At 38.2% G+C, this 12786-nt stretch overlaps 1 protein-coding gene across 5 annotated transcripts in view; it reads right to left on the reverse strand.

Moving 5' to 3' along the window:
• Nucleotides 1-5075: 5075 nt before the first annotated feature.
• The window catches only part of wdr37 (WD repeat domain 37), a 128508-nt gene continuing 120797 nt past the window's right edge, over nt 5076-12786 (reverse strand). For all 5 annotated transcript variants that reach the window (XM_073054845.1, XM_073054843.1, XM_073054844.1 and 2 more), the window contains one exon: nt 5076-7430. In XM_073054845.1, coding sequence (XP_072910946.1) covers nt 7299-7430 — 132 coding nt within the window. In that variant the 3' untranslated portion in view covers nt 5076-7298. The remainder of the gene's footprint in view (nt 7431-12786) is intronic.

Genomic DNA, 12786 nt, shown 5'->3' on the forward strand with positions numbered 1-12786 from the left:
TACTTTATTGATCCCAAAGGAAATTACAACATACAGTAGCACAGCAGTAAAGTGAAGATGCTTTCAAAATAATTAAATGAAAAGTTTCTAAATATCAAAAAATATATAAAGATCAGTCAACAGTTAAAAAAATTTGAATCAAATCAACATTTGTTGTGATCATCCTTTACCTTTAAAACTGTTTCAACTCTCCCAAGTACAATGTCCTACAGTTTTATTTTTTTTAAATTGGCTTCTAGGTAGTTCCAAGCATCTTTGAGAACTTGCCAGTTCTTCTGCAGACTTTGCCTTCTCGCTTGTTTCTACCTCTCCAGGTAATCCCAGACAGCATTGATGATAGAAACATAGAAAATCTACAGCACAATACAGACCCTTCAGCCCACAATGCTGTGCCAAAAATGTACTTATTTTAGAAATGACCTAGGGTTACCCATAGCCCTCTATTTTTCTAAGCCCCATGTATCTTTCCAGGAGCCTCTTAAAAGACCAGCCCATTCCACACACTCGCTACTCTCTGCATAAAAAACTTACCCCTGACATCTCCTCTGTAACTACTTCCAAGCACCTTAAAACTGTGCCCTCTTATGCTAGCCATAAAATGTTGAGAGCAACATTTTGTGGAGGCCATACATCTGTTGCAGAACTCCTTGTTTTTCTTTCTGCTGAAGATAGTTCTTTTATGACCATGACCATGTGTTTGGGTCAGTGCCCTGCTGCAGAATGACATTGGGACTGATCAGATGCCTCCTTGATGGTATTGTGTAATGAATGAGAATCTGCTTTGTATTTCCCAGCATTGAGGATTGCATTAATTCTGACCAGATAACCAACTCCATCTGCTGAAATGCAGCCCCAAGCTGCAGAGGACCTCTGCCATGCTTCACTATTGGCTGCACTCATCCATATAGCACTCTCCAGCTCTTCTTCGGAGAAACTGCCTCCTGTTTGAACCAAAAAAAATCTAGTTTTTCTCAGCCCAGAGCATTTGCTGCCATTGCTCAGCATCCCAATCCTTGAGATTTTGTGCGTAGGTGAGTCTCTTGGCTTTGTTTCTGCTTTGGAAGGAAAGCTTTTTGGCAACAACTCTTCCATGAAGACCAGTTCTGATGTGTTTTCTCCAGACTGTAGAGGGATGTACTTGGGTTCCAGTGGTTTCTGAGCATTCAGAACTGATAGGAGTGCTGGACTTCTTCCGATTTAGAAGGGACATCATAATGCTGCACTCAGTTTCCATGGCCAACCATTGCATTTCTCGTCCTCAACCTTGTTTATGTCTGTGCTACTTCAGAAGAGTTTGAACAGCACATCTTGAAACTACTGTCTGCTACAGAATTTCTGTTTTGGAGAGACACTGCTGATTCCTTCTACACCCATTTCTGTTTCAGTTAATCAGTTTAGTTCATCCAACTCATTATGTCATTAATCATTAGCATCCAGGTTGTTATCTTTGTTTAATCATACACTGGACTCTATACCTACCAAGTAATTTTTACTTGAAAAGTGGAATATTACTTATCATGTCCGTTAGGAAATCTAAAATTTGCTCCTTTCTACTGATGTACTAATGCAGAAGACAAAGCAAACATCTAAAACACGATTTATATAAAAACATCTAGGAAGTCAAAGACTTTTGCACAGTACTGTAAATTAAATCCATTGAATGACAAAATACTAAACTTGAACTTAAAATTATACCTATTTGAGCAGCTCCTAATTTTAATCATTCCCCACTGATGGCTATGCATTCAACTACCTTTTCCTGGTGATACTCCTCAAACCTACCTCTTTGACCAAGTTTTTGGTGTTTACCTAAATATATCCATTTGTCTCATATTGTAATGCTAGTATAAATCATCATGTTTAACTGAGGAACAAGAAAGGTATGACCACATGAATGGGGCTATATTACAGACCACTCAAAAGTCTGCGGGATTTAGAGGAACAGATTTGTAGAGAGATTGCAGGCTGTTGCAAGAAACAGGAGGTTGTTATAGTAGGTGATTTTAACTTTTCACATATTGTCTGGGATCCCCATATAAAGGGCCAAATGGAATTGAGTTTGTCAAATGTGTTCAGGAAAATTTCCTTAATCAGTCCACAGAAGTCACAACTAGAGTGTGTGATACTTGATCTATTGGAGAATGAGACAGGACAGGTGACAGAATTTGTGTAGGGGAACACTTTGCATCTAGCAAATCATAATGCCATTAGTTTCAAATATGGAAGAAAGATACGCCTGGTCCATGGGTTGAGATTTTAAATTGGAGAAAGGCAAATTGTGAAGGCATGAGAAAGGATCTGGCAAATGTGAATTGGAACAAGCTGTTTTCTGGCAAATGTGTACTTGGTAAGTGAGAAACCTTTGAAACTGAAATTTTGAGGAAAAAGCTTGTAATTCCTGTCAGAATAAAAAGGCACGGATAACAGGTTTAGGGTTAGGAGTGTTGGTTTTTGAAACATATTGAGACCCTGGTTAAGAAAAAAAAGGTGCCTTGCAGGTAGAGGTAGGTAGGAACAAAGGGGGTATTTATGGAGTATGCAAGAGTACACTTAAAAAAGAAATCAGGAGAGCAAAAAGGCATGATGTTGCCCTAGGACACAAGGTGAAATCCTAAGGGATTCTACAGATACATTAAGAGCAAAAGAATTGCAAAGGACAAAATTGGTCTTCTGGAAGATCAGAATCGTAATCTATGTGTAGAGCCAAAAGAGATGGCGGAGATCTTAACTGGATCAGGAGATGGACACAGCATCTACAGAAGTGAGGCAAAGTAGTAGGAGGTCATGGACATTATTCAGATTACAGTGGAGGGAGTGTTTGCTGTCTTGAGGCAAATTAGGGTGAATAAATCCCCAGGGCCTGACAAGGTGTGCCTTTGAACCCTGAGGGATGTAAATACAGAAATTGCAGGGGCCCTAGATGAGATATTTAAATTCTTAGTGACAGATGAGGTACCAGAAGAATGGAGGATAGCTAATATTGTTCCACTGTTTAAGAAAGGCTTTAAAAATAAACCAGGAAATTATAGGCTGGTGAGCCTGACATCAGTAGCGGGAAAATTATTGGGAAGTATTCCAAGGGACTGGATATACAAGTATTTGGATAAAATTGACTCACTAGGAATGGTCAGCATAGCTTTGTGTGTGTTAGGTCATATCTAAAAAATCTTGTAGATTTTTGAGGTAGTTACCAGGGAAGTTGATGAAGGCAAGACAGTAGATGTTGTCTGCATGGATATCAGCAAGGCATTTGACAAGGTCCTACATGGGAGGGTGGTCAGGAAGGTTTAGTCACTCGGCATTCAAGAATAGGTAGTAAATTGGATCAGACATTGGCTTAGTAGAAGAAACCAGAGAGTGGTAAGTAGATGGTTGCCCCTCTGAATGGAGGCCTGTGACTAGTGGAGTGACACACGAATCTGGGCTGGGTCTGTTGTTGTCATCTATACCAACAACCTGGATGATGATGTGGTTAACTGGATCCTCAAATTTGCGGATGACACCAAGATTGGTGGTGTAGTAGACAGCAAGGAAGACTATCAAAGCTTGTAATGGGATCTGGATTAGCTGGAAAAATAGCAGATTGAATTTAATGCAAGCAAGTGTGAGCTGTTGCATTTTGGTAGGACCAATCAGGGTAGGTCATACACAGTGAACTGTAGGGTACTAAGGAATAAGTATAACAAAGGGATCTGGGAATACAGATATATAATTAATTGAAAGTGGTGGCACAGGTAGATCAGGTCATAAAGAAAGCTTTTGGCACATTGGCCTTCATTAATCGAAGTACTGAGTACAGGAAATGGGATGTTATGCAGTTGTACAAGACTTTGGTAAGGCCTAATTTGGAGTATTATGCACAATTCTGGTCACCTGCTTACCGGAAATATTTAATTAAGATTGACAGATTACATTACAAGAATGTTGTCGGGAGTGAAGAACCTGAGTTACAAGGAAAGATTGACTACGTTAAGACTTTATTGCTTGGAATGAAGAAGACTGAAGGGAGATTTGATATAAGTATACAAAACTATGAGGGGTATAGATAGGGTAAATGTTAGGTTTATTCCACCAAGATTGGGTGGGACAACAACTAGAGGTCATGGGTTAAAGGTGAAAGATTAGAAGTTTAAAGGGAAACTTCTCCACTCAGAAGGCCGTGAGAGTGTGGAACAAGCTGCTAGCACAGGTGGTGTATGCAAACTCAATTTCTATGTTTAAGAGAAGTCTGGACAGGAACATGGATGGTAGGGGTATGGAGGGCTATGGTCTGGGAGCAAGTTGATGGGCCTGTTTCTGTGCTGTATTTTTCCATAACTGTATAAACAGTTTTCATTAGTAGAAAAATGGAAATCTTTTGAGTCCAAAATAAATACGTGTTTTCTGCTTAATATATTACACCTTAATTATGTACTTTATGTTTCATTACAAATCCTAACTACCACATTGAATTATTGTCATAAAAACATGTCAGATTTATCCACAGACTTTTACAGCCCAAGCATAATAGAAACACGTTTATACTGCAGAAATGCATCGGTTGCGAGCTGTAAATAGCAGAATTGGGCACAAGGTGTTCCAAAACAAAATTACTTAATTTTATTTCACATGTGACAGACGATTTACAAAACAAGACGCAATTTGCATTTTCTTATAAAAATATATGTGCCTTTCATGGAGAATACCCAAACCCTAGTTACCCTATCTAAAGTCATTGTATGTTTTACACACACTGCGGCAGATAATTGCAAAATAAACATCAATTAGCAAATAGCTGGATGGAAGAGATTCACTCCTACTGGAGATCACTGTGAAATATGCCAAGGGGATGAGTATTAAAATTGCAGAGAGCTTTTGAATGATGCAGCACTCTCGAATGGCCAGCAGAAAAAGAAACCCATATGGAAATACTGAGCGGCCTTGTTCCAGTACTCGCAGAGGAAAATCTGTCCAGCATTGTATTATATCATGGTTTTGGGAAAGAAAAATGCAACTTAGATGAGAAATCATTGGGCACTGTGCAGCATCTTTACAATGCCTGCAAAGGAAATAAACAGAATTCAGGAAAGACAAGATGCATTGTATTTCACTTTTAATTTTGCACAGTTTTTTCATATTTACGCAAACACACTGTGATGAGTGAAATGTGTACAATAGTTTTTTTTCAAAATAGAAGTCATGCACCAGTTTTTATTTTACTAAAGACAACTTACCCTAGCAATTTCTGTATTGCTTTTTGAACAAACTTCACAAAAATGTGCATACCAATAATCCAGATAGATAAATGTAACTCAGAAACACTGTCTGATTCAGCAATTTATTGCAACAAATCTGTTTTCTGCCATAGAAATACCCTGGCAGCTTTTAGAACTGCTCATGAATAATGATATGGTCATCTCTGGATACATTCCAGTTGCTTATAAGTTGTTGTCACACTGCTGGACTGCATCTGAAACACTAGTCCCAGAGCATTAAAACATGATTTATAATATGCTCATTTAGTTCTTTAATGAAAAGAATAGCTACATTTTACGGAGTTGCCATCTAATTCAAAAGGAACCCAGTAATTTAAAGACAAGCAAACAAAAAGTTCTATTAAAAAGCCTGAACTGCATTGTTGCTTATTTAGAGTACTCTACAGTTTATGCCAAAACAATCTGCTACTTAAACAATAAAATATCCAGAACTCTACTTGTAAAGTGCCTTGTGTTGTTATGTCATCATAATTAAACTTGGCAATACAGCCACTGCATCTATTCATCAGGAAGTTCCATGTATGGATTATTATTTCAAAATCAACTAATCATTTGCAGATGTCAAATCCAAAACACTCAAAGATTTCAGTCTAATTTCTGGAAATAAAAGCAACGCCTGCATAAGCATTAATGCACTATTAACTCTGCCTGTGACAATGGACAATCATTAAATCCAAACCCAAAGCATAGATCATGAATATAGTGCAATGGCAGATTTGGACAGAATCAAGCAGTTAATCGATTTGAGCTTTGAATAACACTAATCTTTGGATTTAATCAAAGAAAATTATAATGAAACCAATACTTGATTATTCCAAGTCACTCTTGATACCAATGAATGTTAATGAAACTGGATCTCAAGCTAAGCAGAGAGCTGTAATATTTGGTCTCTTAAATGGCTGTAGGTTAAATCACTTAAAACTGAGTATTGTTGTGCTTAACTGTAATAAAATATGCAAATATGTTAAATCTGCAAGATAATTGCTTCTAACTGATTTGAACTTGAAACTTAACCTGCACCTTGTGTTCAAATATCTGGTCATTGCAAATAAAACTAGAAAATGTGATGTTCAGATACCAAAGTTAACGTATTTTTATATTCTTTATATTATTCATTAACAAAATTATTCCTTTTCATTTACTGATCTTTTTGAAGCAACATGATGTCTCTACGTAATTAACCCTATTTCCCATTCCCTTAGAGTTAGGCTGGAGGTAGGGAACTGCCTGTGGTTTTAACATCAGTTTAAGTCACAAAGTTCAGAATAAACCGCTTGCAAAAAAACCCAACAACATTCTTTCTATATTAGTGTGCATTTTGACAAAATACATAAAGGGGTCTAGGCATAAGGTCACCACATGATTATCTACATCACATTAAGTTACAAATCCACCAATTGTACACTATTATTAACTCATATGACAGCTGAATAGTTAATTTTCCTAATTCCAGACACTGCTGAAATTAGAGAATGAACTTAATACATATCGCACAAATGCACGGCAATAAACTGATTGTCAAATACTTACTGTATGTAAAGAGACTATTAAAGAACAAGATTTGGATGTGATGATGTGTCAAGATTGCTATGTACTAACCTTGCATTATTCCAGAAGGCTACAAGTCAAATAGGTAGGATTTCATTAATAACAAACACACACCATTACTTGCACATAATTTATATTTAACAGAGCCTCAGATTTAAAAACAAATGCCTCGCTCACACCGCTACAGAATCCAACTATAACTTTAGTGAAATTATTTAGAGGTTTGCTGTTGAAGGTCAACCAGTTTTAATAACCAAAGATCACATAAATTACAAAGAAAAGGAATATTTATAATAAATGCATGGTTACACACAAGATTGGCTTATTAACCAAGCACAGTTTCATAGGCAATACATGCAGATTATGCATGTCAAGCCATATCACACAGATCACACCCTTAGCTGGAAGACTCACAGCATTAACAGCAATAGAAACAAACTAAGCATATAAAGAATAGAGTTCTTTCAAGTCCTTTCAGAAACACTTGATGGTATCTTATTTTTCTTGCAAAAGTGCTGGGATATTGATATTCCAACCAATAGCTTGACGATCAAAACCGCAAGAAAAGAGGTTGCATGTGGGATTGTCCTCACTCCACGCTGTGCAGCACACCATACGTCGATGACCCTGTTGAAAACAAGGAAAAGAGACCCGAATAAATAAATTTTCCCTTTTGTTTTAATTTCTTCAGTTAATGTGGTCGTCGAGACTTTTTAGTCAAATACTATTTGACATTGTAGTCAAAACTGGTTTTTAACAGCAGGTACATTAACAACATTTAAGAAGCAGTTGGAAAGGTCCATTAATAGGAAAACTTTAGAGGGATATGGGCCAAATGGGGGCAAATCAAGTTCAAGTTTAATTATTCAAGTCCATATTTAATTATCATTCAACCACACATAAATATAGCCAAACAAATCAGCATTCCTCCAGGGCTACGATGCAAAACACATTAACAGCAGCAAACAGCAGACTGCACGTAGCACATACGGTTATCATTTCAGAAAACATAGTCACAAAAAAGAGAAAAAAAATATAGCACCCCAGTCTGAGTGTAAGTTGATGGAAAGTTGTCCTGGTCCAGGTTGTACTTGCACCAAGCAAACGCAAGAGAGTGCAGCACCAATGAGAGGGGCCAACCCCAGCCAGCAATAACACAAGTGCCTGCCACATCTCTGCCTTCGGCGTCTCTCTCCTGGGCAGCCGCAACAGGAAACCTTACAACGTTGGCCTAGTCTTCGCCACAACTGAGGCAAACAGCTCCTCCGTCAGACATGCCAATGAACCAGTATTACCAATGCCAAATAGGGTCTTGCAATCACAATAGGAACATCCAAGACAATCACTTGTTCCTTTTGTTTGATTGTACACTGTCTTGGCACAACAGTACACAACAAGTCTAGGTGAGAACACAATAAAAAAACGCAGTAAGTTTAGCTCCATCACTATTGAATGACTAACTGATAGGATAGTCCTGCAGTACTTGATGTTCTTAGTATCCAGCAGTGACCTGCGATTATAAAAAAGACGCACAGGATGAACAAATACACTTTTGACTGGACCTGGAGTGGCCGCTGCATCTAAACATGCTGTCATCTTACTAGAGTGGGGCTAGCTTAGAAAGGAATTTCAGTTGCCACGGACCTACTGAGCTGAAAGGTCTGTTTCCATGTTATATGTCTTTATAACAAGGTGGAACAGTACAGGAATAGGTCCTTTAGCCCATGAAATGCCATTTTAATCTATTCCCATTTGTCTGCATTTGCTCAGTATCTCTCTATTCCCTGCCTGTTCACATCTCTGTCTAAATGTCACTATCATATCAGTTTCTACCACCATCTCTGGCAGCATTTTCTAGGCACCAACACTGTGTAAAATAACCTGTCTTGTAAATCTCCTTTAAACTTTCCCACTCTTACCACAATGCCAAGCCCTCTAATATTTGACATTTCCATCTTGGAACTATTCATTCCTCTCATAATTTTATATATTTCTGTCAGGTCATTCTTCAGTCTCAGATGCTCCAGAGAAAACAACCCAAATGTGTCCAGTCTCTCCTTATAGCTAATTCTCTAAGCTGGTAAAATCCTGGTGAACCTTTTTCACATCCTTTCCAAAATGTGCACATCCTCTCTACAATGCAGCAACTAGATCTGCATGCATACTCCAAATGTGGCCTAACCAAAGGTTTATACAGCTGCAACAAGACTTCTTGCCTTTTATCCTCAATGCCCCAACTCACAGAAGTATGTTGTATGCAGACTTCAATGGGAGGTGTTCTTGAAAATACATATTGCTTTCAATATTGACCTCACCTCCATCTCCTCTACTTCCTGCATATTTGCCCTCACCCCATCTTCCCACCACCATTACTTACATACCACCCACAAGCCTCTACATCCAACATATCATCCTCTGTAAGTCCAAACACCTACAACGGGATCCTACCACTAAGCACATCTTTCCCTCTCACCCCCAATTTTCTGCTTTCCACAGGGATTGCTTTCAACATAACTATTGTGTCCACTTATCCTTCCCCACTGATCCCCTACCTGGCACCTAACTCTGTGGGACAAATGCTACAGCTGCCCCTACACTTTCTCCATCCCAATTATTCAGGGACCCAAACAGTCCTTCCAGCTGAGGCGACATTTCACCTGCGAGTCCATCAGGGTCATCTAGTGTGGCTGGTGCTCCTGATGATGCCTCCTCTATATTGGTGTGATCTGGGGTACTTTGGGGGAGCGCTTCATCATGTGTGCTGCTCAAGATTTCCAGCGTTTGCTGAATCTCATGTTTACATACCAGTACTGGCATGTGTGATTATGAATATATGATTACTTTGCTTTGGGCAAGAAACTTTGTCAGCCTTAAGCAAGTTTTTCTGCAAGTCAAATTTACAAATTAGTTGATCAAATTCTGATCCCTTATCAACAGCATCCTTGTACTCTGTATTCTTCTATGTAGAAACTAATAAAAATATTGGAAAAGAAAGAACAGCATCCTAAACAGATTGGAGCATTACAACCAGACAAACAGATAAACGCTCAACCTGTGTTTCTTCAATCTACATGATAATTGATCACTATCAATTAATGCTTCAAATTGCTAGGTTCATCTGAAGCATATAACTTCTCAGGTCACAAAGTATTCATACCTTGAACTCTTCATTTCAAACTCTACAAAAGGAATGAATCAATACTTTCTCAATGGTCTCACTTTCTAATTAAGATTCATCTAGCATAGGGCAAGGCTTTTCGTTTTAATGTCCCTTTAATATTTTAAAATGAACCAGTAGATGACACCTTTGTTCCAATGAGAAGATAAAATTAACAAATCAAATTAACAACATCTCATAATCTAGTCACTTCATATAATTCTGGTTGCTCTCTGCAATACCCTTTCCTACCTCCAATATCCCTTTTGTAGTTTTTATTGTAGAAGTACATTTCTTTCTCGTGTAATTGCAGCCATGAATTATGAAATGGAAGGGTTTAGGATCAATATTGAGCTTTAGCGTATATCAACTGACATATTTCCACACTCCCATAACCAATTATTTTGCCAAGCACATTATTTTCTTTTTATTTAAGTGTGAAAATAATAGGTAATCTCACACTATTAGATACAACATGAAAACAGGCCCTTCAGCCCATCTTGTCCAGACCAACTGAGGTGCCCATCATAGATTCATAAAATTTTTTATATAAGTGTTTTTCATTGGGCATTCTGGCTTTGATTTCCAAAGATATTCAAATCACATGTAGATCTGGCATTGATAATACTGCTCAGTACTTAACATTAGCTTTCCCATCCCCCATTAAAAACTCAATAAAACACACAAAGCAGAAAGCCCCCCCAACCATTGAGCATATCTACATGAAATGTGGTTGCAGGAAAGCAGCATCCATCATCAGACACTACCCAGGCTATGCTCTTCTCTGGCTGCTACCATCAAGTAGATGGTACAGGAGCCTCAGGACTCACACAACCAGGTTTAAGAACAGTAACTACCTCTCAACCATCAGGCTCTTAAAGAAAAGGGGATAACTACACTCATTTGCCCCATAATTGAGATGTTTCCCAGAACCAATAATTCATGTTAAAGACTCTGTTCTCGTTATTTATTGCTATCTATTTATACTTGTATTTGCATATTTTGTTGCTTTCTGCACTCTGGTTGATCTTTCATTGATCCTGTTATATTTACTGTTCTATAGATTTGCTGAGTATGCTCACAGGAAAATGAATCTCAGGGTTGTATATAGTGACATGTATGAACTTTGAAGGTAATGTATTCTGAATATAGAGGCATGGAAATGCAACATTTGCAAGATCATACTTGTACAAAGGCTGGCTTTAGTTTGCTGCTGTTTTTCATTATTCCATATGTATATGCAACTCTCGAGTAAGTTGCAATTTTACAAGCACTAGATCTTTCTTCAATTAATTCTATGCTCAACTTTAAGGAGATGAAATAAATTTCAATACATATCCATAGTTTCAGGACGAAGGATTTACAAGTTTGCTTGATACCACTCAGCTTTTTGCATGCTTTGAATATTGTTATACATCAGAGCTGCTAGAAAGTTGGTGAAACCTGTAAATTATTTTCTATTTTTTGCATAAATATGACCTAAAATGTGATCAGATCTTCACACGTCCTAAAACTAGATAAAGTGAACCCAATTAAATAAACAACACAAAACGATATACTTGTTCATTTATTTATTGAGAAAAATAATCCAATATCACATGTATTTGTTGGAAAAAGTAAGTGAACCTTTGCTATCAATAACTGGTGTGATCCCCTTGTGCAGCAAAAAACTTCAACAAAACATTTCCAGTAACTGTTGATCAGTCCTGCACATCTGCTTGGAGGAATTATAGACCATTCCTCCTTACAAAACTGCTTCAACTCTGGGGTGTTGGTGTGCTTCCATGCATGAACTGCTTGCTTCAGGTCCTTGCACAACATTTCTATAGGATTATGGTCAGGACTTCGACTTGGCCATTCCAAAACACATATTTTCTTTTAAACCATTACGTTGTTGATTTACTCTTGTCTTTTGGATCACTATCTTGTTGCATTATCCAACTTCTATTAAGCTTCAGGTGATGAACTGCTACCCTGCCATTCTCCTGTAAAATGTCTTGATATAATTTTGAATTCATTGTTCCCTCAAACGACTGCAAGCTGTCCAGACCCTGAAGCAGCCCCAAACCATGACGTTCCTTCCACCATGCTTCAGAGTTGGGATAAGGTTTTGGTGTTGGTGTGCAGTGCCCTTTTTCCTCCAAATATAGCAATATGCATTTCTGCCAAAAAATTGAACCTTTGTCTCATCTGTCCACAGGACATTGTCCCAGAAGTGATGTAGAATATCCAAGTAGTCTTTTGCAAACAAGATGTGCGGCAACACCATCCTTGTTCAGCGTTTTTCTTAATAGTGGACACATGAACAGAGACACAGAAACAAAGAAAAACTACAGCACAATACAGGCCCTTTGGCCCACAATGCTGTGCCGAAAATGTACTTACTTTAGAAATTACCTAGAGTTACACATAGCCCTTTGTTTTTCTAAGCTCCATGTACCTATCCAGGAGTCTCTTAGAAGACTCTATCATTTCCACCTCCACCACGGTTGCTGGCAGCCCATTCTACACACTCACCATTCTCTGTGTAAAAACTTACCCTTGACATCTCCTCTGTACTTACTTCCAAGCACCTTAAAACTGTGCCCTCTCGTGTTAGCCATTTCAACCCTGGGAAAAAGCCTCTGACTATCCACATGATCAATGCCTCTCATTATCTTATACACCTCTATCAGGTCACCTCTCATCCTCTGTTGCTCCAAGGAGAAAAGGCCAAGTTCACTCAATCTATTCTCATAACACATGCTTCCCAATCCAGGCAACATCCTTGTAAATCTCCTCTGCATCCTTTTGATAATTTCCATATCCTTCCTGTAGTGAAATGAC

This window comes from Hemitrygon akajei, chromosome 8 (genome assembly GCF_048418815.1).
Source record: "Hemitrygon akajei chromosome 8, sHemAka1.3, whole genome shotgun sequence".
NCBI classification, from domain to species: domain Eukaryota; kingdom Metazoa; phylum Chordata; class Chondrichthyes; order Myliobatiformes; family Dasyatidae; genus Hemitrygon; species Hemitrygon akajei.